The sequence below is a fragment of the Typopeltis vanoorti genome, chromosome 1, assembly GCF_054136105.1.
Source record: "Typopeltis vanoorti isolate ZY-2024b chromosome 1, IOZ_Tvanoo_1.0, whole genome shotgun sequence".
Classification (NCBI taxonomy): domain Eukaryota; kingdom Metazoa; phylum Arthropoda; class Arachnida; order Uropygi; family Thelyphonidae; genus Typopeltis; species Typopeltis vanoorti.
Window position 1 is genome coordinate 106,677,060 of NC_143549.1, and position 26,727 is coordinate 106,703,786.

The following is a 26,727-nucleotide window of genomic DNA, read 5'->3' on the forward strand; positions in this document are numbered from 1 at the left end:
TATATGCTGTTAATTAATCCTCAATGGACACTGCATTATTCAATGTTAAGAATTAATGGGAATAATTATAATGAATCCTGCAAAATATAAAAATTTAAACAACATTTATTTTTTAAGGTGACATGTATTTATATATTTTATTTATACATGAGTGAGAGTATTAGAGTGCAAAAACAGAGGGTGAAAGAATTGATAGTTGTGGCGGGTATGAATAAATTGAAAGGAGATACATTTTTTATGAGAGAGGACTTGTAAGTATTGTTAAAGGTAGCGAAAGAAAAGAGTGACAGAGTTAGAATGGTGAGTCTGTTGCCGCGGTATGACAGAGAGGAGTTTAGAAGGAGGGCCATAATCACAAATGACATTATGCGCAGGTTATGCAGACGGTGTGGTGTGGAATGAGTTTGATAGGCGAAAGGATTTATACAAGATGGATGGCCTGCATTTGAATGGATTTGGTGTGTGGAGACTGGAAAAAGTGTTGCTGAATGAAGTGAAAATGGATGTGCAGAACCAGGGAAACTAGAACTACCAAGAAGGTGGGGGGGAGAGATATGCGGACATCAGTGAGACAGTTGAGTGTAAGAATGTATATAATGTACCTGAGCCAGTACTAAGGACAAAAAATCGGAATGGGATAATTAGAATAATGCATCAAGATAGGGGTGGGACAAAGGGACCACTGCATTTCATGTATACTAATGCCAGGAGTATTAGGAACAAGAAGGAAGAATTTTTGGCCTTGCTTGGCTCTTCCTGGCCACAGGTTATTGGCATTAGTGACACATCGTTGACGGAAGATGATATAGTTAGTGGGATAGAATGTGTAGGTTATAGTGTGTTAAGGAGGGACAGAGAGAATAAAATGGGGGGAGGGGTGTTATTGATGATAGCTGATGAACTGCAGCCTAGGAGAATTGAAGTTGTATCGCAGGATAGTGAAAAAGAGCTCATTTGAGGCTATTTGGTGTGAAATTGAGACTGGCAGAACAAAATGTACAGTTGGGTGCTGCTATAGACCAGGTGGTGGAATAGATGGTGGAGATAGTATGCATAAACAAATTGATGAAATGAGTGGAAGGAGGGTAAGTATTATGGGGGATTTCAACTATGGTAACATTGATTGGAAGGAGGAGAGGACACATGTGAGGAAGGAAATGGATTTTATTCAATTATTAAGGGATAACTATCTGAGACAGCATGTAATTGAAAATACTAGGGGTGTGAGAGTGCTTGACCTGGTAATAGCATCTGAGAATTTGACTGTAATGAATATGACCATGTTGCCACCTATTGGTGAGAGTGATCATAAGGTCTTGACCTGGGAACTTGCTAAAGGTGTGGAATTTTCGATTAAGATAGGGTATATGTGGAATTACCGTGCTGGCAAGTATGACAAGCTTAGGAGATTGCTTGGATCAGTGCCATGGCATGTACAACTGCAAGGGCTGGATGTCGATAGAACATGGGAAGTGGTCAAGGAGCATTTACAGGAGGTTATGGCTGATTGTATACCTAGTGTCTGAACAGTAAAACAAGTAGGGGTTAAATGGATGAATAACACCATTAAGCTTGAGCTGCAAAAAAAAGAAACAACTGTGGAGGGAATTTAAAGAAAGAGGTGACCTGCATGAACACGAATGGTATAAAGTGCAAGCCAGAAAGGTAACGAGTGTGGTAAAAAAAAGCAAAAGAGGATTATGAAAGGAAACTAGCTATGCAAGCTAAAGAGAATCCCAAACAGTTCTTTCAATATACTGCAAGCAAAAAAAAAAAAAAAAACTGTACACAGCAAAATGATTTTAAGGACTGACAATGGTAAGCAGGTCACTGAATCAGTCGATATAGTGGAGTTACTGAGCGAGCACTTTGCAAAAGTATATCATCCAGATGGTGACATTGAAAAAATGAAGGAACCATTAGTTTATACAGGAATTGTGATGAATGAAGTGGAGGTGAATAGTCTATTACAGAACCGTAATGTGAATACATCTGTGGGATTGGATGGTATACCGGCACAGGTCTTGCATGAAGCGGCTAAAGAATTATCAGTGCCCTTGACTATGTTGTTTAATCTGAGTCTCGGGTCTGGTTTAGTCCTGAAGGTGTGGAAAGAGGGGAAAATAGTTCCACTGCATAAAGGAGGATCCAAGACTACGGTTGCAAATTACCGACCGATCAGGAGTTGTTGTCAAGGTCTTTGAGAAAGTAGTCAAGGGAAAAATACAGGAATGGATTGATGAAAATGAGATATTGTACGGGGGACAGCATGGCTTTGTGAAGGGTAGATCATGCCTCAGTAACTTGCTCAAGTTTTATAACACAGTGACAGCTGAACTGGATAAGAGTAATGGGTTTACAGTGATACTGCTGGACCTGGGTAAGGCATTTGGCAGGATACCACATGGAATTCTAATCCATACACTACAACATATGGGAATGGATATGGGGTTGGTGAGATGGATAGGTGGGTGGTTGATGGAGAGATATCAAAGAGTGGTTTATTCAGGAGTAGCGTCCAAAAGACGGCCTGTGACTAGTGGTGTGCCGCAGAGTTCTGTTCTTGGACCACTGCTGTTTAATTTGTTCATTAACGATATAGGGAAGGATCGAAGAGGAACAGTTCATGTGTTCGCTGATGATGCAAAGTTGGTTAGGGCAATAGTGAATGCAGAAGATGTCAAAATCTTGCAGGATGACTTGGATAGATTGGAGTTCTGGGCTAAGGAGAATGGATGTCAAGGTATTGTTGAAAAATACCTTTGCGAGCAGAGACAAGCAAGTTATTGTACCTCTGTACTGAGCCTTGATAAGACCTCATCTTGACTACTGTGCCCAGATTTGGTCACCTAGGTTCCTTCTTGATGGGGAGGAGGTGGAGAGGATCCAGAGGCGAGTGACTAAGATGATAGCAGGTCTATGGAATGAACCTTTTGAGAACAGGTTGAAGATTTGTGGGTTGCAGAAACTAGTTGTTAGGCGGAAAAGGGAAGATATGATTGAGACATTCAAATTGGTAAAAGGATTCTATAGGATTAATTCAGAGGATATTTTTGAGATCAGGACTGGTGGTGGGAGAACTAGGGGACACCCATGGAAGCTGGGCAAGAGCGTGGTTAGCAGGGGTGTTAGAGCTGGGTTCTTTACTTTTAGAGTGGTAAATGAGTGGAATAAGCTGCCAGAATCTGTTGTGGGTGCTATGACGGTGAGTGAGTTCAAGGCAAGGTATGATAGATACTGTGAGAATGTCGTATAGTTATGTGGACATGGTGTTTAGGGCCTCCCTCAATGAGTCTAAGGACTCCCTGGAGTCGGCCGTAATAATAATAATAATATTTGTTGCATAAAAACTTATCTAAATATTTATTTTTTATAAAAAACTTATCTAACATAAATTGAACAGTGGTAGCTTTTTTTTCTCCTCCATTATTTTGCGATAACAATCGATTTGTTTATCTAAACCGTGACTAACGTTCATGCTTCTCTCTACATTTGGATCTATCTCTAGTATAAGTTATTTTGTCTTCTCAATTGTCCTAAACAATTCTTCAAGTTCTTTGATAGTGATTTCTTTAGATATATCTTCCATTTCTTCACTTTCCTTTTCTTCTTCCTCTTCGTATGCCTGTTGATGTTCGATTCCAAGAAGAACTTCGTTACTTAGGTCTTTCGAATGTGATTCCAATAATTCCCGAATATTTTCTGAATCGACATTCTCAAATCCAAGAGCACTTCCAATCAAAACGGTATTATCGATAACTTCGTTAACAGGATTAATAGAACTACCAAAATTATTTGCAGATTCAGGCAAAAGATTCTTCCAGAACGCTCTCATACAGTTGGCTGTCACTTCTTCCCAAGACTCATGAATGTTTATAACTGCTTGTCTAATATTGTATTTTTCCAAAATTCCTCTAGAGTGATTGGATCGTCTCCAGTTTTAGCTTGAATTGCCTGGGCAAAAGTTCTAATATAGTAAACCTTAAATGCAGAAATGCTCCCTGGTCCATAGGCTGTATCAAAGATGTCATATTCTGTGGTAAATATACAACCTGCACATTACTATTTAAATCATTAAGTGAGGTGGGATGTCCAGGGGCATTATCCAATACTAAAAAAACTTTGAAAGCTAAATTATTTTCATTGCAGTATTTTTCAACTGCAGGACAAAAATGTGAAGTGAACCATTCTTCAAACAACTGTTTGGTAAGCCATACCTTTTTATTTGATTCCCATATTACTGGAAGGGATTGTTTGTTACTGCCTTTAAAAGCCCTTGGGTTCATTGTTCGATAATTTAGCATTGGCTTTAATTTGAAATCACCTTTGGCATTACCTCCAAGTAAAAGTGTTAAGCGATCTTTGGATGCTTTATAACCAGGTGTGATTCTTCTTTTCTTGCTGAAAATGTTTTTGTTTGCATTTCTTCCAAAACAGGCCAGTTTTGTCTATGTTGAATATTTGACGATCGTCGTACCCATTTTCTTCGATTATTTTCTTTAATTCAGCTGGATATCTGGCTGCAACATCTTTATCAGCACTTGCTGCTTCGCCTGCTAATTTTACATTTTTTATTCCAGATCGAGATTTGAAATTTTCTAACCAGCCTTGCTTGCAGAAAATGTTGCAGTCACATCTTGATATTTTTTTTCTTTAAGTGTAGAAAAAAGGCTTAAAGCCTTGAGCCTAAGATTATTGCTGTCAATGGGAATACGCTTCTGATTACAATCTTCTAGCCAAAGAAATAGTAAATCTTCCATTTTGATCATTAATGGGCTTCTATTCCTAGTATACTGCATACTCAAAGATGCAAATGCCACTTTGCCTTGTTCGCAGTACTCAGTCGCATTTATTTAAAATGGCTTGTATAGCCTAGAGCTCTTCCGATGTTTGCTTTGCTTTCTCTCTGTTATCAAACCTTTTAATAATGTCAATTTTAGTATTATCCAAAATAATAAGTTTTTGTTTATTACTCTTTTTCGAGGCCATGGTTACGAAGGGTAATACTTGACATAATTTGAAAATTACGTGATATGTGGATAGGCCATAAGCATACACTGTAATACATACACATATACATCTGTATGTGTCACTCTCTGCTGATAAATTGAAGCACTAAGGCCAAGAGTGAGTTACTAATGTTGGAGCACGACTCGTACCATGCGATCTGATCAGTTTCATTGACCAAGTCTAACGCTTTGCTTATTTTCAAACTTTTTGGGATACACTAATCAAATTTGATACTGCATATATCAAGTTTATGGTCACAATAATTTTTTGTTCACTAATCAAAGCCGCATATATCAAGGGATACCTGTATTTTTGGTATTTTGCATATTATTGTACCCATGTTTTCAAATCTTAAAAGTGTTGACTGATAAAGCTCATGTCATAAATCTAATCTGTGGAATATGAAAACTGTTTTGATTGTTAATCTAAAACATTTTATATTTAAAAGGTTAACAGTGCACTGTTTTTTTTTTTTGTTTGTTTAGTTTAGTTTGAAGTGATTTTTAAAATTTGATTTTGCTTTTTAAAATTGATAAACAAGCCTTGAAAACTTCACATTTATTATTTAAGTTTTCATTGTTTTTCTTTTTTAATAAATCAGTAAATAATGAAAAACCTGTCACTATTTGAGCCAAAAAAAAAAAAAAAAAAAAACCCATCTGCTATTAGTAAACATTAAATGAATCTAATTTGCTGTGTTCTATCTTTGATATTTAATTTTAATATGATCATAAACAGGCAGTGGAGAACAAAAACCTGATGCTGAACCAGTTGAAGAAAGTAGAGGAATTTCAGGTGCACAAGAAGGCAAAAAACTTGCAGAATGCAGGAAGTCAATCCAACAGAAATTGGACCAGGCAACAGATCTTTTGCAAGATTTAGCAAAAGCTCAAAATGAAAGACTAAGCAGTGATCCTCCTCTCCATCTGTCCCATATACAAGGACCAACAGCTATGGAACATGAATTAGGTAAACAAAAATACTAATTTATCTGATTATTTTTTACTTAGCAGCAAATTTATCAAGGACTCATCGAGCGAGGCAATACATCATTCACATCAACTGTGATACCTTCTCTTAAACTCATGCACATTGGATTTACTCACTACTCTCTGAAAGAAGAATCCAGCTCTCATTCCTTTCTTAACTACACACACACACACACACTTAACTTCTGCAGATGCCACCTTGTCTTCTCCCCACCATCCACATAAAAAAATTCGGCATCTGATATCTTATAACACACCCTTTCAGAAGTTTATCGGCCTCTATCATATTACCCCCACCCTCTCTCTCCTGTATACCAGTGTCTCCTCATAATCGACATTCTATAATTTTGATATCATCTTTGTTACTCTTCTTTGCAACCTTTCTACAACTTCTTTATTTCCTCTCAACCCGGGGAATGAAATTTGTGCATAGTAAACCAGGTGTGGTCTTATCAAAGCCTTATAAAGAGTCAAATGACTTCCTTATCCTTGCACGTCAGTGTTCATTTCAACATTGCAATTATCCTCTAAGTTGTATTTGCAGTTTTTGTTCTGTGATGTTTAAACTTCAGTTCCTTCCACTGCAAGATCACTATCCTCATCAGTTTCTTCTAGCATAATTCCATCAGTATAATTAAAATTAGAAATGTTATTACACTAAATCACTTATTTACATTAATATTTACATAAAATTGCGTTGCTGTAGATGATAATGGTAGTTGTGGTTCGTTGTAGTTGAGTGGTGGAGACAGAGTTGTAAAGTAGTTGCCCTCCCTCGATGAGCCTTTGGACCCCCAGAGGTGTTACATAATGATAATAATAGCCATTATCATTTGCCCACATTGAACAACAGTGGTTTAAGGACTGATCTCTGCGGTACTCGACTAGTCATCTTAAATTTGGTAGATTCACATCTCCCATATACCGATTTATGATACTTGTCCATTAGCCATTTACTCATCCAAATCAATAGTTCCTATTCCAATTCCATAATTCTCCAGTTTATTCAACAGCCTTTCATGTGGTATCCTATCAGATGGAAAGTCGAACAGTATTATAGTAACATTATTATAAAATGAGCAAATTATCTCAGACATGACCTCTCTTGAGCAAATCCGTGTTGTTCCTTGCAAAGTATAGCTTGTTTGTCAACCCATGTCTGTAAGCAAGTTGACACCAGTTTTGCTGACATCTTCACAACCACTCCAGAGATTCTGATAGGTTGATAGACATATGTGATTGTCGTGCATTATTTTCATTTCTGTGTGAACGTTAGTTGAGCGCCTAACCATTTTGGCTGAACATTTCTTTAGTTTTTTTTTTTTTTTTACTATAAATTAAAGATGCCAAAAAATTACATTCTTGGTTACGTTCTTTATCCAAGTGTAATTAAACAAAGTTGGCATGTGAAGTAATTTCATGACTAGGCTACTTGTATATAGAGGCTAATGACTTCACATCAATTGCTTTAGTATCCCATTATGCACAGCACATATCCTTATGGACATGTATAATGCTATGCATTATGGGAAGGGCTACTACCCAGACCGATTTTGGCCTTGATTGCCGAAATCATCATCAGTGGGAGCCAGACCAAGAAGAGATACCAAGGTTGAAGTTATGCAGAAGTCATATATTTCCCATCTACAAGTAGTCAAAAGATGTCACACCTCATTACTAAAATACTTTGGATTACAGATAGAAGCTGAAAGTTTTTTTTTTCACTTGATTATACTATAAATTAATTTTAGTAATAAGGTGTGACATCACACAAGATTTCCTCTCTTCACAATCATGAGATTTGATGAGAATACACAAACTTCGAACTTAAAAGACAGTTTTTTTCTGCTTTCAGTAATGGCCTTTAAAATATAAATTGTTTAGCTCATATCTGTTTTTCTTCTAAAACAAAGAAAATAATTTTGTTCAACAAATACAGAATACATGATCAGCTAAATCCCAACCCATCTTTGTTTATTCACTATTCAGGCAGATACTAATGGGGATGCATCATGAAATGGCAAGGATTGGCCAGAAGCCCCATTCAGTTCACTACATTGTTTAAAAGGCTATGTGGAGGTCCTCCACTTTTCTAACTTTGACCCCCTAAGTTTCCCTCTTCCTTATTTTAATCATATTCATAGTTATACAGAGTGGCCCAAAATGTACCTACCAAGTTTAAATAAAATTTTCTCTGCAATTAGCTAGTATAATTAGAAAAAAACTTTACTGACAAGTTATAGCCATCAAACATAAATGGCTTGATGGCTATAATGTGTCAGTAAAATAGGCCACTCTGTATGTTAAACTTAATTGTATTTGCAATACTTCCAATTATTTATCCTTCTAATTACTCTTGTCACTTTCTCTTTTTAGCTGAAAAAGTTTCCAAGAAATTAACAGAATTGACAGCACAGGTAGGTTGTCTAGTATAGCTGTTCTTCTGTTTTTAGTATTTTGTTAGATTTAGATTTGTTACAGATATGCTTTTTATGGATGACAAGCATGAAAATTATTAAAAGGCTACAAAAAAAAAAAAAAAAAAAAAAAAAAAAAAAAACATTTTGCACTTGCTGTCTACTTCCACTTGTTCTGGATATGCATTGTGCATGATTACAGTGTGTACCTAAGAAGGTTGAACCTGTAACAAGTTCAAGAACAGTCACAATTTTGATAAGAGTAATCACAATAATAGCAATGGTGTGTTATTATACAGTAATCTACCAGATATGTATGATTTAATCCAGTTTTCCTATAGTAGGCAAGGCCATTCCAGGTGTATATAACCTGGAGACTTAGTGGGGGTGGGAGTGGGGGAGAAGCCTGCTTGCTTGCTTGTGCCTGAGATCAACTAATTCAAGAAAGAAAGAAAGGATTAGAAAAAGTTCCTCTGGTGTCAATAACTATATTCGGACTGAGAATGGCTTTCTTCACACTGGATGCAAACGGCACTTCCACAGAGCTACACAGGCCTCTTTTTTTTTTATTTATTTATTTATTTTGGTCGTAAAACAGAATTCTAGAATGTTAAATTGTGCTAAAAACATTGATCAGCATAATATATGCATAAGTGCACATTTCGATAAAAATAAAAAATCAGTTTCTGATAATTTGGTAATAACTTGATTGTTTGTTTATTACTGTATAACCATTCCTATGGGTTTTAAGCATATTATTTAAAAAAAAAAAAAAAAGTGGCAGCTCATCTGGAAGCCAGTGAGATTGGCAGACAAAATGAACAGTGAACACATTTTGTTTGTGTGTGTGAGTGTGAGTGAGTAAAGAGAGAGGTGTATCTGATAAATATACAGTAGGACCTTGCTATTCACAGGAGTTAGGTTACTGAAAAATATCACAATGGGCATGCCAAAAAAAAAAAAACAGCAGCAGAAAGAATGGGGTTAGTTATTTCAGATTTAGCATTTTTGAACTCTCATGTTTCAGGAACATATCTTGTGAGGCAAGCCTATAAAATATTTATATTTTATAGGCTTGTATATTTCCATATACAAGTTACAAAATAACTTGTATATGGAAATATGACTGCTGGTATTAAGTTAGCTTTCAATATCTCCACAAGTCTAGCTGCAATAAACACTCTTTCACTGATAAGACTGCAATAAACAAAACCAGTAATGTATGATAATAAATAGCATTATCATGTAAAAAGATAATTATAAGATTTAGATCGATAATGCACATGCTCCCATTTTTGTGGCTTGGAATGCTTGAGAATTACTGTTTCCAGAATTCCATAGTAGGTAAATTTGGAGGAAAAAGAAACCATATACACTGGGAACTGAATGAGGAAGGAGTTGGTTCTTGGGCAGTGAATAAGGAAAGCCAGTTTCAAGTGGGATTTGAAGGCAGTACAGAGATTATATTTTCTTTAAAATGTTGGGAATTTTTTCTGACATGCCCTAGACATAGTTCCAAATAGTGATCCCATTACTATAATCCATTATGTACAGAAGATCAAGGTTTGGGGAGATGATTAAGTATATTGCTAATTCTGTTAGAATTGTAGCCTGATTAGAAGATGAGGTGTTTCTGGTTAAGTTACTCTGTGAGGAATTGCCTAATTGTACCAGATATGGGTTCTTTCATTAGTTTTAATACCGTATTTCTGGGGATGGGGGTGGAAAGTTTGAGAATCTATCTGCCTGTGTGATTACACTTTTTATATATATTGTAAAATAAAAGTTACCATTTGGAAGATCTGTTATTGAAGTATGCAGAAAAGCTAGATACCTCAATAATACATTTTTCCATGGTAAAATGAATTCTTGGATGTCAATTGTTGAAGTGAAGAAAGAATTTATTTAGGCCATGAGGCTAAATTGAAAACAAATTATCAGTATATCATTGCTATATTGAAGGCTTGGTGGTGCTATGCCAAAAACTTACTTTTCAAAAACTCTCCTTGTAAAAATTGGCCAGTGGAGGTGGGAAGGCAGAACCTATTGCAGTACTCCATTTGTATATTTTGTTTTACCATGGGAATTAACCATGAAAGGCAAAAGAGCAGAGATTCGATGCCAGGAGAAAGAAATGTCGAGGTTGGCCATAATATCAGACTTATAAGAGTTCAGTAGCATCTACTAAATGTTAGTAGAGGGGCTAGAACCTCTTGTTCTGGCCCCTAGCTAAGTGCTGAAACATTTCTCCTGTCAACTGACTTCTGCATTCCACACATCCTCAATTTATCCTCATAAGGAACATTCTAAAGACAGCTCACCATCGTGGTAGCTTGCACCACTTCCTCATTCCAAAGAAACCTAGGAGATCAGACCTGACCACAGTAATCCAGATGTGAACGTATTAAGGCCTTATGAAGTGGAATAACACTTCCTTATACTTTTTTAGTGTGTTCTTCAATAGCCAAGTAATCTTATGAGCTATACCTAGCAATATGTTCTATGTTGACCACTAGCCCTAAATCTCTAGGTTCATCTATTTCCTGGAGTACAGTTCCATCAATGTGGTACACAGCTGGTAATCTGTTTATCCCAAAATGCATAACTTTACATTTCGACACATTAAATTGATACCCATTATCTTTTGTCCATACTGAGAACATGTTTAAATTGTCCTGCAAGCTCTCTATATTGCCTTGATTGACTATTATTTACCTAATTTCCCATCATCAGCAAACAACATTTATTTTCAGATTATTTCCTATATCATTTAGGTACAAATTAAACAGTAGTGGTCCAAGCACTGAACCTTGCAGCTCACCACTAGTCACCTGTTTTTGTCTTGATTCTGCACCTCCATATACCCCCTTTTTCATAGCCATCCAGCAGCCACCCTCTTATCCACTTAACCAGTGTCATATCCATCCCCATTTGTTCTAATTTGTGTAACAGTGTTTCATGTGGTATTCTGTCAAATACCTTTGCAAAATCATCGTGTAGCCATTTCCTTTATTCAACTCAGCTGCACTCTATTATGAAAAGTTAGTAAATGACTGAGGCATGACCGACCATTCACAAAGCCATGTTGACCCTCATACAGTATCATATTCTCATCCACCCATTCTTGAATTCTCTTTTCAATCAATTTTTCCAGTACTTTTACCACCACACCTGAGATCTGATTGGTCTATAATTTGCTACTTCAGTCTAAGAACATCACTTATGCAAAAGAATTATTTTGCCCTCTTTCACTCCCTTGGAACTGTACCAGCGCTAGGACTTAAATTAAAGAGTCTAGTCAGAGGCGTTGCCAATTCTCTTGCATATACGCTCAGAACATGAGCTGATATCCCATCTAATCCTACATGTATTTACATTGAGGTTCTGCAATATCCAAAGTACCTCAAATTCACCTCTGTTTCCCACATGTTTCTGTCGCATATGTTACAGCAGTAACTTCACTTGGATGATATATCCTTGCAAAGTGGTCACTCAGTAACTCTACTATTTTATCTACTTTTGTCACCTCGCCACCATCAGCACTCATTAAGGTTAATCTTCCATAGTCATTCTTCTTCTTACTTGCTGCATAATAAAAGAACTCTTGGGGATTTTCTTTGGCCTGCTTGGCTAGATTTGTATTGTAATCTGATTTTGCCTTCCTTACTATGCTGGTCACCTTTCTTGCCAGAGCCTTGTACTGTTCATGAATTTGCTGATCATCTTCTCCTTATATACCTACCACAGCAATTTCTTCTTCTTCTGCAGTTCATGCTTAATGTTATTACTCATTCATCTAACTCCAACTTGATTAGCCCTCCTTACCTTAGTTTTACGATTTAATATTACTTCCTCTAGATGTCCCTTAACTATCTCCCATGCACTACTAATATCTGCCCTTTCAGTGTTTTATGTCATGGCACAGATCCAAGCTTCCTCCTAAGCTTGTCATAATCACTGCCTTGTAGTTCCACGTGATAGAATATTCCTTATGTTTTACAATCTCCCAAGTCAAGAATGCATGGTTCATCATCATCAAATTCCTGCCATGTACCCTCAAGGGGTGTGCAGGATATGATAGTACAACATGAAAAATTTACATCATTACTAACTTCCTATCTACAATTTTCCTCCAATCATTTTGTATTTTGATTTAAGCCAATAAGAATACAATTTGGTCAGCTAAATCTCAAATTGCCAGCCCATCCTCATCCCTTCAGTATCCAGGTAGATACCCAACAGGGTGCACCCCAAGAAGGTGAGGATTGGACATTAGATCAGAAGCCCTGGTCGGTTCTCTGCATTCCTTTAAAGGCTGTTCTTGTGTGAGAATGTGTGGCACAGATGATGCACTGTGGCCGACAAATGGTTAGCACTCTGAACGCATGGCTGCTTGTGCCAATTGGACGTAATGTGGCCTGTGGATAACTCTTCTGATCCTATGACCAGGTTCAATATTCTGTCACCCCTAGTCCCTTCCATCACATGCTGCTTCAAGTATTTATATATCTGTTGGAATTTGCCCATGTTAACAGATTAGTTATTACCAATATCTGCCTTCAGAAACACCTACGACAGACCTATATTTGGATATCTAACATTGATAGGTCAAGATTTATTATTATCCTGGATTTATTATATCCTGGCTCTCCAGTGGTGGAACACAAGCATCTCTGATGTGCATACTTGGCCTGAAGCAGATTGTGGTACAGATCATCAGCTAGTAAGAGCCAAAGTAAGACTAAGAATCCAGAAACTTCCAAGTTAGGCACATCCCACTAGATTGGATGTTTGAATAATTCCTAGTGGATTCACGGAAGAAACATCAACTCTGTTGGATGATTTTTTGGAGACCAGTGAGGAGAACTCACCAGAAATGCTTTGGGAAGGAGTCAAGGTGATAATACAGGATATAGTCAAGAAGTATCTCAGCCCAATAAGAAGACCAAGAGACACAGGGACTGAAGAATATAAAAGATTACATAGAGATGTCAGAAGAGCCATCAAGCAGGACAAGGAAATGTTTTATACAAATGTGAAGAGATAGAGTTCCAGATGAGAAGGCACAATTATAAAAGGATGTTTTATTTAGTTCGTGACCTAAAGCACAAGTTTAAGCCCAAATTGAATGTCATCAGAGATAGGAATTGAGCATTACTAGGAAATGATGAAAACAGATGGAAAGAATATTGTAAGGAACTATAGAGTGAATAAAGAAATGTGGAGGAGTCATCTCACCAAGAAAATTTTGATTTGGAACCTCCTCCACTTGACATGAAGTTGAAAGAGCAGTAAGGTTCCAGATGCAGATGGAGGGATAAGAGTGTTTCATAGATTGATTACAAGTATATATATGAGACAGGATCATGGCCTAGAAACTGGAAGAAGTCTGTTTTCATACCACTACATAAGAAGGGAGATATAAAGGTCTGCAAGAAATATAGAACTATTAGTTTAATATCTCATGCAAGCAGAATTTTATTGAAGATCATACTAAATAAGATTGAGGCTAAAGTTCAGGCAGAGATGCATGAGAAACAAACAGGTTTTAGGAAAGGTAAGGGCACCAGAGATAGATCCTTTGCCTTAGACAGATCATAGAAAAATATAAAGAATTCAGACTCCCTCTGGTAATGTATTTCTTAGACCACTCTAAAGCTTTAGACTGTATTCAGCATGTGAAACTGTGGGAAGTAATGAAAAGAATGTTTTTTTCTTAACACGCTATCAGGTTGATTGCCAACTTGTACAGGGAGCAAGAAGCCACAGTAAGAACAGGTGTTGGATTGACTGATTGGCTTTAGGTTGGAAAAGGAGTTAGGTAAAGATGTTTACTTTCTCCACACGTGTTTAGTATATATGCAGAGGACATCATACATGAAGCATCAGATAAACTCAAGACAGGAATTAGGATAGGAGGTAGATCAGTAATCTGAGGTATGCTGATGATACAGTACTCCTTTGTAATGACATGGAAGAACTAGGACAAATTCTTGACAAAGTTAACAAGATCAGTAATCTGAGGTATGCTGATGATACAGTACTCCTTTGTAATGACATGGAAGAACTAGGACAAATTCTTGACAAAGTTAACAAGATCAGTAATAACAGAGTACTTCAACTCAATCCTAGCAAGACAAAGATTATGGTTTTCAAAGGAAATAAAAACAGGAAAGCTCTTGAGAACAAGTGTGTACCTTAATGGGGAAAGAATTGAGGAAGTCAGCAAGATTGAGTACCTGGGATCCATTATTAATGTGAAGAATTGCTGTTCAGAAGGTTCCATGTATTACATCCATAGGTCGCTGTTGGAATGGCTAAAACAAGTCAGAGACTTGTCTAAAATCTGGAAGGATGGATGCATCTCCATGGGAACAAAGTTGAAGATTTTGGATGCAGTTGTTTTTCCAACAGCGACTTATGAATGTAATACATGGAACCTAAAGAAGTCAGATAATAATAATTATTATTATCTGACTATCCCGGTGTGGCACATCACCTAACCTAACCTAACCTACTCTACATCTCTCTGTCTATATCAACACCATCTACCACCACTGGTATTTCCACAGACAATCACAAACATCCATGCCCACTGCGGGATTCGAACCCACAGCCTTTTGGCCGAAAGCGGATATGCTAACCGGTCGGCCAACCATGGTGGCAAAAAAACTCTACCTCCATTTGAGACCGGCTAACTTATCATTTAAGAAAAGGATATCTGCTTTTGAGATGTGGTGTTACAGAAGGCTTTTGAGGATATCATATACCAAAAGGCATACAAATGTATTGGGTGTTAGAAAAGATCAGTAGAACTTTAAGGCTCCTTAAGGATAATGACAGAAGAAAGTTAAAATATTTTGGTCACACTGAAATGATGGAAGGAGGACTTCTTGGAACAGTAATAGAAGGTAAAGTTTCCTGGAAAAAGAGGAAGGGGTAGACCATCAATGAGATGGATGGATGGTGTGTGGAGTAACTGATCTTCAGAGAGTTGAAGCCTCCACAAAAGCAAACAATGAGACTACGTGATGAGGCCCGGTGTGGCACATCACCAAGCATCGTTGTCACCGTGTGGCAACTGTAGATGCCAAGTGGACATGTAGACAGATGTGATGTTTCTTCTTTCCAGTCTATATCTGTGAAGCTTCCCCCCCCCCCATGATGATCACTCAATCTACAATCATTGTGCTGATTTTCTGATGCATATCTTCCAGATCATCCATGGAACCTCCTACTCTATGGCAAAGACCAACTGTATATTTTATCTTACTGACCTTGATCTCACACCAGACTGCTTCAAAGGAATAGCACCCTCCTGCCTATCTCCTGTTTTTTTTAGCTGCAATTCATCCAGTATCATCAGCAGTATCCCCTCCCCCCATACTATCTTCCCTGAAAATACTAAACCCTTAATATTCTATCCCTGTAACTACATCATCTGCTGTTAGCCAAATCTCGCTAATGCCTATAACTTTTGTCGATGTTGCACTAACCAATGCCAAAAACTCCTCCCTCCTGTTCCTGATACTTCTGGCATTAGTATACTATTGTTATAACGTGATGCCTCCAGAGAGTCCAGACTCATCGAGGGAGGGCACCTACTCTACCACTCAATCCACCAACTACAATGAACTGCAACTACCATCATGATCTACACCAACACCATCTACTGCTCACTACTATTTTCACAGACAATTACAAACATCCATGCCCACGGTGGAATTTGAATCCACAGCCTTTTGGCTGGAGAACGGATACGCTAACTACTCGGCCAACCAGACCAACTGAAGAAATATAGAAACATCCCTTTAGGATCCCAATTGCCCTTCCTGTATTTATTACCCTATTCAATATTTTTGCTTGAGAGACTAGATTTTGCTCTTGGTCATTCTCACACTCACTCGCCTCATTGGTGATTTCACACCCAATTATAATGGAAGCAGGAAACTCATCTGCTTCCACCCTAATTGATTAAGTTTTCCTGAATTTGCACTTCAGCATGCTCTGTGAACAAAGCTCTCTCTCTCTCTCTCTCTCTCTCCCGCTCCCTCGAGTCACCTAACACCAAAACCATTTAGATGCAGTCCATCAGCATTATACAAATCCTTCTGTTCTTAATCATAAGATAACAGGCTCTCAAATTTTTGGCAAATTAATGTAACCACACTTGTTCAGGTTGGAGAATGCTTCATAGCCATGGCTGACTATGAAAATAATCTTGCTGATCTGTAATGACTTCTATAAAGCACATTTGTTTTCTTCCATCTAATTGTTTACAAAGAGGTGTTAACTGTAACATGTAATGTATCTGAAGATGCTAGTTTGAAATGCAGCAAAATATAAGCCAGTTAATAAACGTCTTTTTTTTTATATTTTAGTTAGTTTGGTGTTGTAATATACCATCAAAATAAGTGATGAATTACTCCTTTTGAGTTCAGTTCTTCTGCTGTCATTAGCATCACTTTTTTACATTCTGTCCTTATGACTAATCAATCTTCATCAACCAAGTCTCACTAATTAGAAATATATACACATTAGCACAAGAATAATGTTTAATTTGCCAAATATTTCGGTCTGAATATTACAGACCATCTTCAGTGGCTACATAGGAATAGTTTTTAAAAAACAAAGTGGAATACGAACAATTGATCATTCATACATAGAACGAGCCGCGTGATATCATATCGCTAAGTATTGGAAGAGTAAACATTTTTAAAACATAATTAAAGATATTAATTCAAAAATTCATATAATGATCTTAAATAACATTAGACTGATAAAAAAAAAAAAATAATAATAATAATTTAATGTGTTATTCTCATTAAACTTTCCCAAATTTTTGATATAGATATACAGTCATTACGATTCAAGTTAGGACGTTGAAGTAAGGCTTCTACACTTTCTTTAAATAAATGTTCAAATTTGTAGTAACATCTGTTTAGGAGGAGAGGCGACAAGTTTTCCTTTTTAGACGTCCTTCTCATCCGTTCACCTTCTGGTATTCTTACAACAACAACAGTTTACAGAAAACCAACTTTCACAGGTCGTTATATTCTCAAAGAATCTGCTCATCACCCTTGTCAAAAAACAGGAGTCACAAAATGTTTACTCCGACAAGCCATAACTACTGTTCAACTTCTCATTTATTACAGAAGGAACTTTCGACTATCAAACATCACACGAAACTAAACGGCTTCTCCGAAAAGAGTACACAACATCTTTTCAATTCTTACAAACCAACACAGAACAACCAAGATTCAATACGTCGAGTTCCAATTCCTTACATTTCCGGGATTTCAGAACCAGTTTCAAGAATTTTAAAGAAATATGATCTAACAGCCACTTATACACCTATTAACAAATTATCCAACCATTTTCCTTCATCTAAAGATAAACACTCAACCTTGTCTCTACCTGGTGTGTATCAAGTTCCTTGTAATTGTAATCTTTCTTATTTTGGACAAACTGGATGTTCCATAGAAAAAAGAATTCAAGAGCATCAGTCATCAATTCAACATAACAAACATGAGAAATCTGGATTAGCTCAGCATGGATTAGAAACAAACCACAACATCCTTTGGTCCAAAACTCTCCTCCTACACAAATTTGAAGGTTTATTTAAAGAAAGTGTAGAAGCCTTACATCAACGTCCTAACTTGAATCGTAATGACTGTACATCTGTATCAAAAATATGGGAAAGTTTAATCAGGATAACACATTAAATTATTTTTTTTTTAACAGTCTAATGTTATTTAAGATCATTATGAATTTTTGAATTAATATCTTTAATTATGTTTTAAAAATGTTTACTCTTCTAATACTTAGCGATATGACATCACGCGGCTCGTTCTATGTATGAATGATCAATTGTTCGTATTCCACTTTGTTTTTTAAAAACTATTCCTATGTAGCTACTGAAGATGGTCTGTAATATTCAGACCGAAATATTTGGCAAATTAAACATTATTCTTGTGCTAACGTGTATATATTTCTAATCATTATGTCACAAGTGTCATTAAAAAATCAAAATCTTACTAATGTCTATCACCATTGCCAAAAACCCCTCTCCCTCATTCCAGATACATAAACTGCAATATCCTCTTCACCCCACAACTTCCTGTGTTGATTCTCTCACTTATGTCTAGATTGCCTGGACCCACATTCACCCTCATACCCTGTCCAAAAAATAAATAAAAAGATAAGTGAAGTGTACTGTTTTCAGCAAAACAGTTTTAGGATTTGATATAGCAAAAAAAGGTCATTAATGAATAGGATGAAGATTGTAAGCAAATGCATTCAAAATATCTTGGTATTGATTGGGAAGTCCAAAGAGACAAAACCACCTGCCACTCCACTGTTGGCCAAATTACAAAGGACAGAAAGCATATCATAAGATGGTAGTTTAGTAAGGAGGTCTCTATGTAGCATCATGCCTGATAAATGTTAAAAGAGCAACTGTGGTTTTCTCCAGATTTTTCCATGGCTTGTGGATAAAGTTGGCTAGGAGATCTGTTGTGGAATGAGTAGCATGCATATTTGTGATCACTAATTATTTGATGGTTAATTTCTACACCACCTCCAGATGATATAGAAGTTAACTGTTGATGACTTTCATTGTTTCCGAGAGGATTGAGTACAATGGGACAACAGTTTGATGTCCAACTTTTATTTCGCTTGGTTAGGATACTATAATAAGCTGAATATAGACTTGCTTTGATGCTATTTGAATGACAACATAGGAAGGAGGGGGGGGGGGTCCATTTAAACCACAACTTTTTTTGGTATCCGAGTTCTTAAGGACTGTTGACATCTTGTGAGATGAATGTGGAGCTGAAGTATTTGACATGATCCATATGTCAAATACTGCTGTGAAACACCTGTTGAAGAACAAATGTTTGGATGGGGGGATTATTTTAGTTATTCAGCCAGTGCAGATGTTTTGTTCAGGAGAATGGAAAAGAGTTATGGAAATCATGGAGGTCATTTGATACTGCTTTAGTGTCAAAGGACACAAGGTAAAGATTGGCTGAGTGGTGGTTGATCTGTAGTAGAGGATGGACAGATTTTGCTTGTAGCTACCAAATGGGGAATTATTTACAGTATATTTGGAGGGATAGCCATTTAAGAAAATGTTTTGGATGTTGTGAGGATTATTTTCATATGCAATTTATCTCAGATCATTACTAACAGCAAATACTTTGGCATTTCTTCCATCTCGATCTGCAAAGTTAAAGAAGGAAATCCTGTTTGAATTGTGAACACTTGTTTCCAGGGAAGGTGATCTGGTTAGAAAATGAGCAGTCAGAAATAAATAATCAGAGTATTGTTGGAATTATGAGAGTGATTAAAGCAACAAAGTGTATCCGGGAAATAAATTTTGAGCTAGAATAGATCATAAAGAGGGTGTTCAAGGTTTAGCAGTCTTGTAAAATTGAGAAGAGCATATTCCATCTTCTTCGGTTTCATTTTAACTTGAACAACAACCATGATGTTGACAACTCTAACATGTATCCCTTTCCCAATATAAATGATCCAGCAGGTATAGATGCCAATTTTTTTTTTTTTTTGCCTAGCCCAGTGGTTCTGGGTTTAATTAATTGGTCCATCCATGGGAATAGTGTTTTATGAAAGCTTCGCCAGTGAAAAGTTTTACCTTTCATAGGTGAGGTCCAGATGGGAAGGAAGGGGGGGGGGGGGTTGAAAGCACTGATAATTATTATTATTACTACTGGCTACTCCAGGGAGTCCTTAGACTCATCGAGGGAGGCCCTAGACATCATGTTCACACAACTGTTCAACATTCTCACAGTATCTATCATACCTTGCCTTGAAGTCGCTCACTGTCATAGCACCCACAACAGACTCTGGCAGCTTATTCCACTCATTTACCACTCTAAAATTAAAGAACCCAGCTCTAACACCCCTGCTAACCACGCTCTTGCCCAGCTTCCATGGGTGTCCCCTAGTTCTCCCACCACCAGTCCTGATCTCAAAAATATCCTCTGAATTAATCCTATAGAATCCTTTTACCAATTTGAATGTCTCAATCATATCTTCCCTTTTCCGCCTAACAACTAGTTTCTGCAACCCACAAATCTTCAACCTGTTCTCATATGGTTCATTCCATAGACCTGCTATCATCTTAGTCACTCGCCTCTGGATCCTCTCCACCTCCTCCCCATCAAGAAGGAACCGAGGTGACCAAATCTGGGCACAGTAGTCGAGATGAGGTCTTATCAGGGCTCGGTACAGAGGTACAATAACTTGCTTGTCTCTGCTCGTCAAGGTATTTTTCAACAACCAAGTGAGTTGATGAGCTGATTTAGCTACTTTCGCAATGTGCCCCCTAAACTTCATCTCCCTATCCACCAACACTCCCAAGTCCCTGGCCTCATCAATCTCTTGGAGTACAGTTCCACTAATGTGGTATACTGCTGCTAATCTTTTCACTCCGAAATGCATAACCTTACATTTTGTCACATTAAATTGACGTCCATTCTCCTTAGTCCAGAACTCCAATCTATCTAAGTCATCTTGCAAGACTTTGACATCTTCTGCGTTCACTATCGCCCTACCCAACTTTGCATCATCAGCGAACAAATGAACTGTCCCACTTAGACCCTTCCCTATATCGTTAATGAACAGATTAAACAGCAGTGGTCCAAGAACAGAACCCTGTGGCACACCACTAGTCACAGGCCGTCTTTTGGACTCTACTCCTGAATAAACTACTCTTTGATATCTCTCCATCTACCACCCAGCTATCCATCTCACCAACCCTATATCCATTCCCATATGTTGTAGTTTACGGATTAGAATTCCATGTGGTATCCTGTCAAACGCCTTTGCCAGGTCCAGCAGTATCACTGTAAACCCATTTCCCTTATCCAGTTCAGCCGTCACCTTGTTATAAAACTTGAGTAAGTTACTGAGGCATGATCTACCCTTCACAAAGCCATGCTGTCCTCTGTACAGTATCTTATTTTCATCAATCCATTCCTGTATTTTTCCCTTGACTACTTTCTCCAAGACCTTGACAACGACTCCTGATATGCTGATCGGTCGGTAATTTGCAACCATAGTCTTGGATCCTCCTTTATGCAGTGAAACTATTTTCCCCTCTTTCCACGCCTTCGGGACTAAGCCAGACCCGAGACTCAGATTAAACAACATGGTCAAGGGCACTGATAATTCCTTAGCCGCTTCATGCAAGACCCGTGCCGGTATACCATCCAATCCCACAGATGTATTCACATTAAGGTTCTGTAATAGACTATTCACCTCCACTTCATTCATCACAATTCCCATATAAACTAATAGCTCCTTCATTTTTTCAATGTCTCCACCTGGATGATATACTTTTGCAAAGTGCGTGCTCAGTAACTCCACTATATCGACTGGTTCAGTGAACTCTTTACCATCGTCATTCCTTAAAATCATTTTGCTATGTACAGTTTTTTTCTTGCTTGCAGCATATTGAAAGAACTGTTTGGGATTCTCTTTTGCTTGCATAGCTAGTTTCCTTTCATAATCGGCTTTTGCTGTTTTTACCACACTCGTTACCTTTCTGGCCTGCACTTTATACCGTTCGTGTGCCTGCAGGTCACCCCTTTCTTTAAATTCCCTCCATAGTTGTTTCTTTTTTTGCAGCTCAAGCTTAATGGTGTTATTCATCCATTTAACCCCTACTTGTTTCACTATTCGGACCTTAGGTATACAATCAGCCATAACCTCCTGTAAATGCCCTTTGACCACTTCCCATGCTCTATCGACGTCCAGCCCTTGCAGTTGTACATGCAATGGCACTGACCCAAGCAATCTCCTAAGCTTGTCATACTTGGCAGCACGGTAATTCCACATATACCCTGTCTTAATCACAAATTGCACACCTTTAGCCACCTCCCAGGTCATAAAGAGTATGATCACTCTCACCAATAGGTGGCAACATGTTCATATTCATTACAGTCAAATTTTGAGATGCAATTACCAGGTCAAGCACTCTCACACCCCTAGTATTTTCAATTACATGCTGTTTCAGATAGTTATCCCTTAATAATTGAATAAAATCCATTTCCTTCCTCACATGTGTCCTCTCCTCCTTCCAATCAATGTTACCATAGTTGAAATCTCCCATAATAATTACCCTCCTTCCACTCATTTCATCAATTTGTTTATGCATACCATCTCCACCATCTATTCCATCACCTGGTCTATAGCAGCACCCAACTGTATATTTTATTCTGCCAGTGTCAATCTCACACCAAATAGCCTCAAATGAGCTCCTTTCACTATCCTGCAATACTTCAATTCTCCTTGGCTGCAGTTCATCAGCTATCATCAATAACACCCCTCCTCCCATTTTATTCTCTCTGTCCCTGCTAAACATACTATAACCTACACATTCTATCCCACTAACTATATCATCTTCCGTCAACGATGTTTCACTAATGCCAATAACCTGTGGCCAGGAAGAGCCAAGCAAGGCCAAAAATTCTTCCTTCTTGTTCCTAATACTCCTGGCATTAGTATACATGAATTGCAGTGATCCCTTTGTCCGACCCCTATCTTGATGCGTTATTCTAAATGTCCCATTCCCATTTTTTGTCCTTAGTGCTGGCTCAGGTACATTATATACATTTTTACACTCAACTGTCTCACTGATGTCTGGATATCCACTTCCCCCCCTCCTTGGTAGTTCTAGTTTCCCTGATTCTGCACATCCATTTTCACTTCATTCAGCAACACTTTTTCCAGTCTCCGCACACCAAGTCCATTCAAATGTAGGCCATCCATCTTGTATAAGTCCTTTCGCCCATCAAACTCATTCCACACGTCCACGAATTCTACACCACACCATCCGCATAACCTGCGCATAATGTCATTTGCGATTATGGCCCTCCTTCTAAACTCCTCTCTGTCATATCGCGGTAACAGACTCACCATTCTAACTCTGTCACTCTTTTCTTTCGCTACCTTTAACAATACTTTCAAGTCCTCTCTCATAAAAAATTTATCACCTTTGAATTCATTCGTACCCGCCACAATTATTAATTCTTTCACCCTCTGTTTTTGCACTCTAATACTCTCACTTACATCCTTAAATTTCGCACCCGGTGTGAATACATAATATTAAATCATATGTATTTAATATTATGTAGAGTCTCCTCTGCTTTACTCATGCCTTTCTTATGGGTTAATTAAGATCAAAATAGCTTGTGCCCTTTTTTCATATTCATGAGAAAGTGAATAGTGCCAGAAATAAATTTAGTTTCCTATATTAAAATATGATTTATAAACTTTGGTATCCGTTTTGATATTGCATTGTAAGGAAACTCTTGGCAGAAGGTAGAACAGGCAGCATTGATATTAAAATATACCATCATTGTTTTGTAGTGCAGTTATTTGTTTAATATATATATAAAATATGTATATAGTAACATTTATCAAAAGAAAACCTAGCCTTAATTATTTTAAAGTTTGTAGTTCAGTTATGTATATATATATAATAGTGGTACCTTATAGCGACTTTGAATTGTTCATCTGAACTGAATTGTGATGAGGATCCATTAAGATTCAAACTGGCCTGATCGATGAAATTTCAAAATATATTATAAAAGTTAGACATACTGCTTAAATGACAAAATACCGAACAGGATCCTATCCTTCATTTGCAGAAATGTGTACCAAGGTACATACTCATAATAAAGGTAAACCAGCTCCTTGTGATATCATATGATATACACTATACAAACTTTGGTTTCATCTTAGCCCAAATTAAGTTTCCTACTGCATATGCTTGCTTACTATGATTAAGATTTGTTTATCTTATACCTAAATATATGGATCTTGTAATTTATCTGACTAAGCTTATTTTATCTGTATATAATAGTGTTAAATGGAAATTCTAATACTTGCAAACACATGATGTTTTTTATTTTATAGTTATGTATTTATTTTTAATAGACAAATCCAGGATCTGTTATATCTGTTGAAAGCATTCGAAAAGCTATGGGTATTACCTTTCAACCTGTCTGTACCTCTGAAGATTTAGAAGTTCATCCCTCACCACTTAATAGTTCTTCTCAAGAAAAAGAGGATATGTCTAAAATATGTAATAGAGAAAGTGGTAATATGGACACTGATTGTCAAGAAACTCCAGCATTAGTTTCATGTTCTCCTGCTGAATTAACCAGTGAAGAGCAGATACCATCTTCAGACTTAGACTCTGAATTAAGAGAATTTTTAGAAACAGGACCCATGTTGAGAGTATGTGAATCACCAACAGCATCTTGAAAATTATGCTAAAATCTATGCCAGGAAGCAGAGGTTTTTAGTGTACATAAACATCAGTTTTCTATGTACATATTACCCATTTGTATATATATATATATATATATACACATATATATATACACACATACATCTTATAGAACTTTCAATTGTGAATAATGTAAATTCACATAATGTAAATACCTATAATCCAGGTGGGGGGGGGAGTTCTTATGATGCAGAGTGTGATTGTGAACCCTGTGTAGTTTAACTACATAATTTTGTATTTAGTATTAAATTACTAAAATCCCCGTTTTTAATTTTGCTATTCAAGTTTTCTTGTGTGCATTTAACTGAATAAAGTAATTCATTCCATGACATCAGCAGAGTAGTTAATTAGTCTTTCTGAAAAGTTCTGATTTCAAAGCTTTTCAGATTAGCTGATTGACTCTACCACTTTGGCCATGAGAAAATAGTCCTGTTTAACAAAGGAATTTTATGAATCCAATGATAAAAGGACTGGGTTTATAATTTCAGCAACTAATAAACCCAGTTCTTTAAGATTTTCTGAATATGTTTGCTTTTACAAAGATGGAACACAATTCTAATTTTCAGATAGTTACTCTGAATGCTACATTTCTTAAGGATTAGTTGCAGATTAAACCTAATTATCATCATCATCGTGAAATTCCTGCCATGTATCCTCAAGGGTTGTACAGGATATGATAGTACTACATGAAAAATTTACACCATTACTAACTTCCTATCTACAATTTTCCTCCAAATCAGTCTGTTACTTGTCAAGACTCCAACATTATCAGATCTTATATTTCTATCGTCTAAGGCACTTTGTACCATATCAATCCACCTATATCTTGGTCTTCCTCTGGGTCTTTTTCCTGCCAACCTGACAGAGAACACTTGTTTTGCTAATATTTCCTCGCCCGTTCTGTTTAAGTGACCATACCACCTGAGATTAGCTCTGCTAACGCATTCCTGGATGCTGACAATGTCAAGTTCTTTCCTAACATCTTCGTTTTTAATCTGATATTGCCATTGATGCCATCTGTTCATGCCTATAATCTTTCTCAGGACTCTCATATCTGTGGTCTCTAGTCTTTGGTCAAGTGTTTTACTTCTGACCCAGCTCTCAGATCCATAAGTTAAAACTGGTTTGAACACTGTCTTGTATACAGCTAATTTAGTGTTCCGACTAATTTCTCTCTTATTCCATATGAATTTATTCAATTGACTTCCCACCATACCAGCTTTGCTGATTCTGTTGTCTATTTCTATATTTAATTTACCATCTTCAGTAAAAATTGTGCTAAGTAGCTGAAATGTTTTACTTGTTCAACAGGTTCTCCATTCACAACACAGCTGACATTTTCAATGATTTTGCCTATTTTCATTGTCTTTGTCTTTTTATTGCTGACTGTCATACCATATCTATTACAACAGCTATTCAATTTAGTCAGAGAATCTTGCAGACTTGTAGCGGATTTATTTAGAAGTATAACATCATCTGCATAAAGCAAAGAGCTGACATTAACATCTCCAATTTTGATATCATGTTTAATACCACTTTCCTTCATAATGTGATCCATATAGATAATGAATAACAGAGGGGATAATGTACATCCTTGTCTCACACCAGATTTAACATTAAACCATCTTCCTGTACTTCCTTCAATTCTAACTGCTGACTTACAATTCAAATAAAGACAAGTATTGCTTGATATAATGCTCCATTGACACCATGTAACTGTAGTGTATTGAATAGCTTCTCTCTTGGCACCTTGTCATATGCCTTTTCCAAATCGACAAAACTTAAATACAGATCTTTGTTATATTCCCATGATTTTTCAACTATTTGTCGTAAAGTGAAGATCTGATCCTGACAGCCTCTGTTTGACCTGAATCAAGCTTGTTCTTCACCAATCTTTTCTTCCACAATTCTTCTCAACCGTTTCTCAAGTATACTTGCATATATCTTACCAGGAACACTCAGTAGGGATATACCTCTGTAATTCTCACAT

The 26,727-nt window shown here is 37.0% G+C and overlaps 1 protein-coding gene across 2 annotated transcripts in view; it reads left to right on the forward strand.

Annotated features, from left to right (window-relative positions):
- Positions 1-24,982, forward strand: part of Brd7-9 (Bromodomain containing 7/9) — a 198,351-nt gene extending 173,369 nt beyond the window's left edge. For both annotated transcript variants that reach the window (XM_090392551.1, XM_090392560.1), the window contains exons 13-15: positions 5,749-5,979; positions 8,376-8,416; positions 24,383-24,982. In XM_090392551.1, coding sequence (XP_090248677.1) covers positions 5,749-5,979; positions 8,376-8,416; positions 24,383-24,712 — 602 coding nt within the window. In that variant the 3' untranslated portion in view covers positions 24,713-24,982. The remainder of the gene's footprint in view (positions 1-5,748; positions 5,980-8,375; positions 8,417-24,382) is intronic.
- The last annotated feature ends 1,745 nt before the right edge of the window (positions 24,983-26,727 follow it).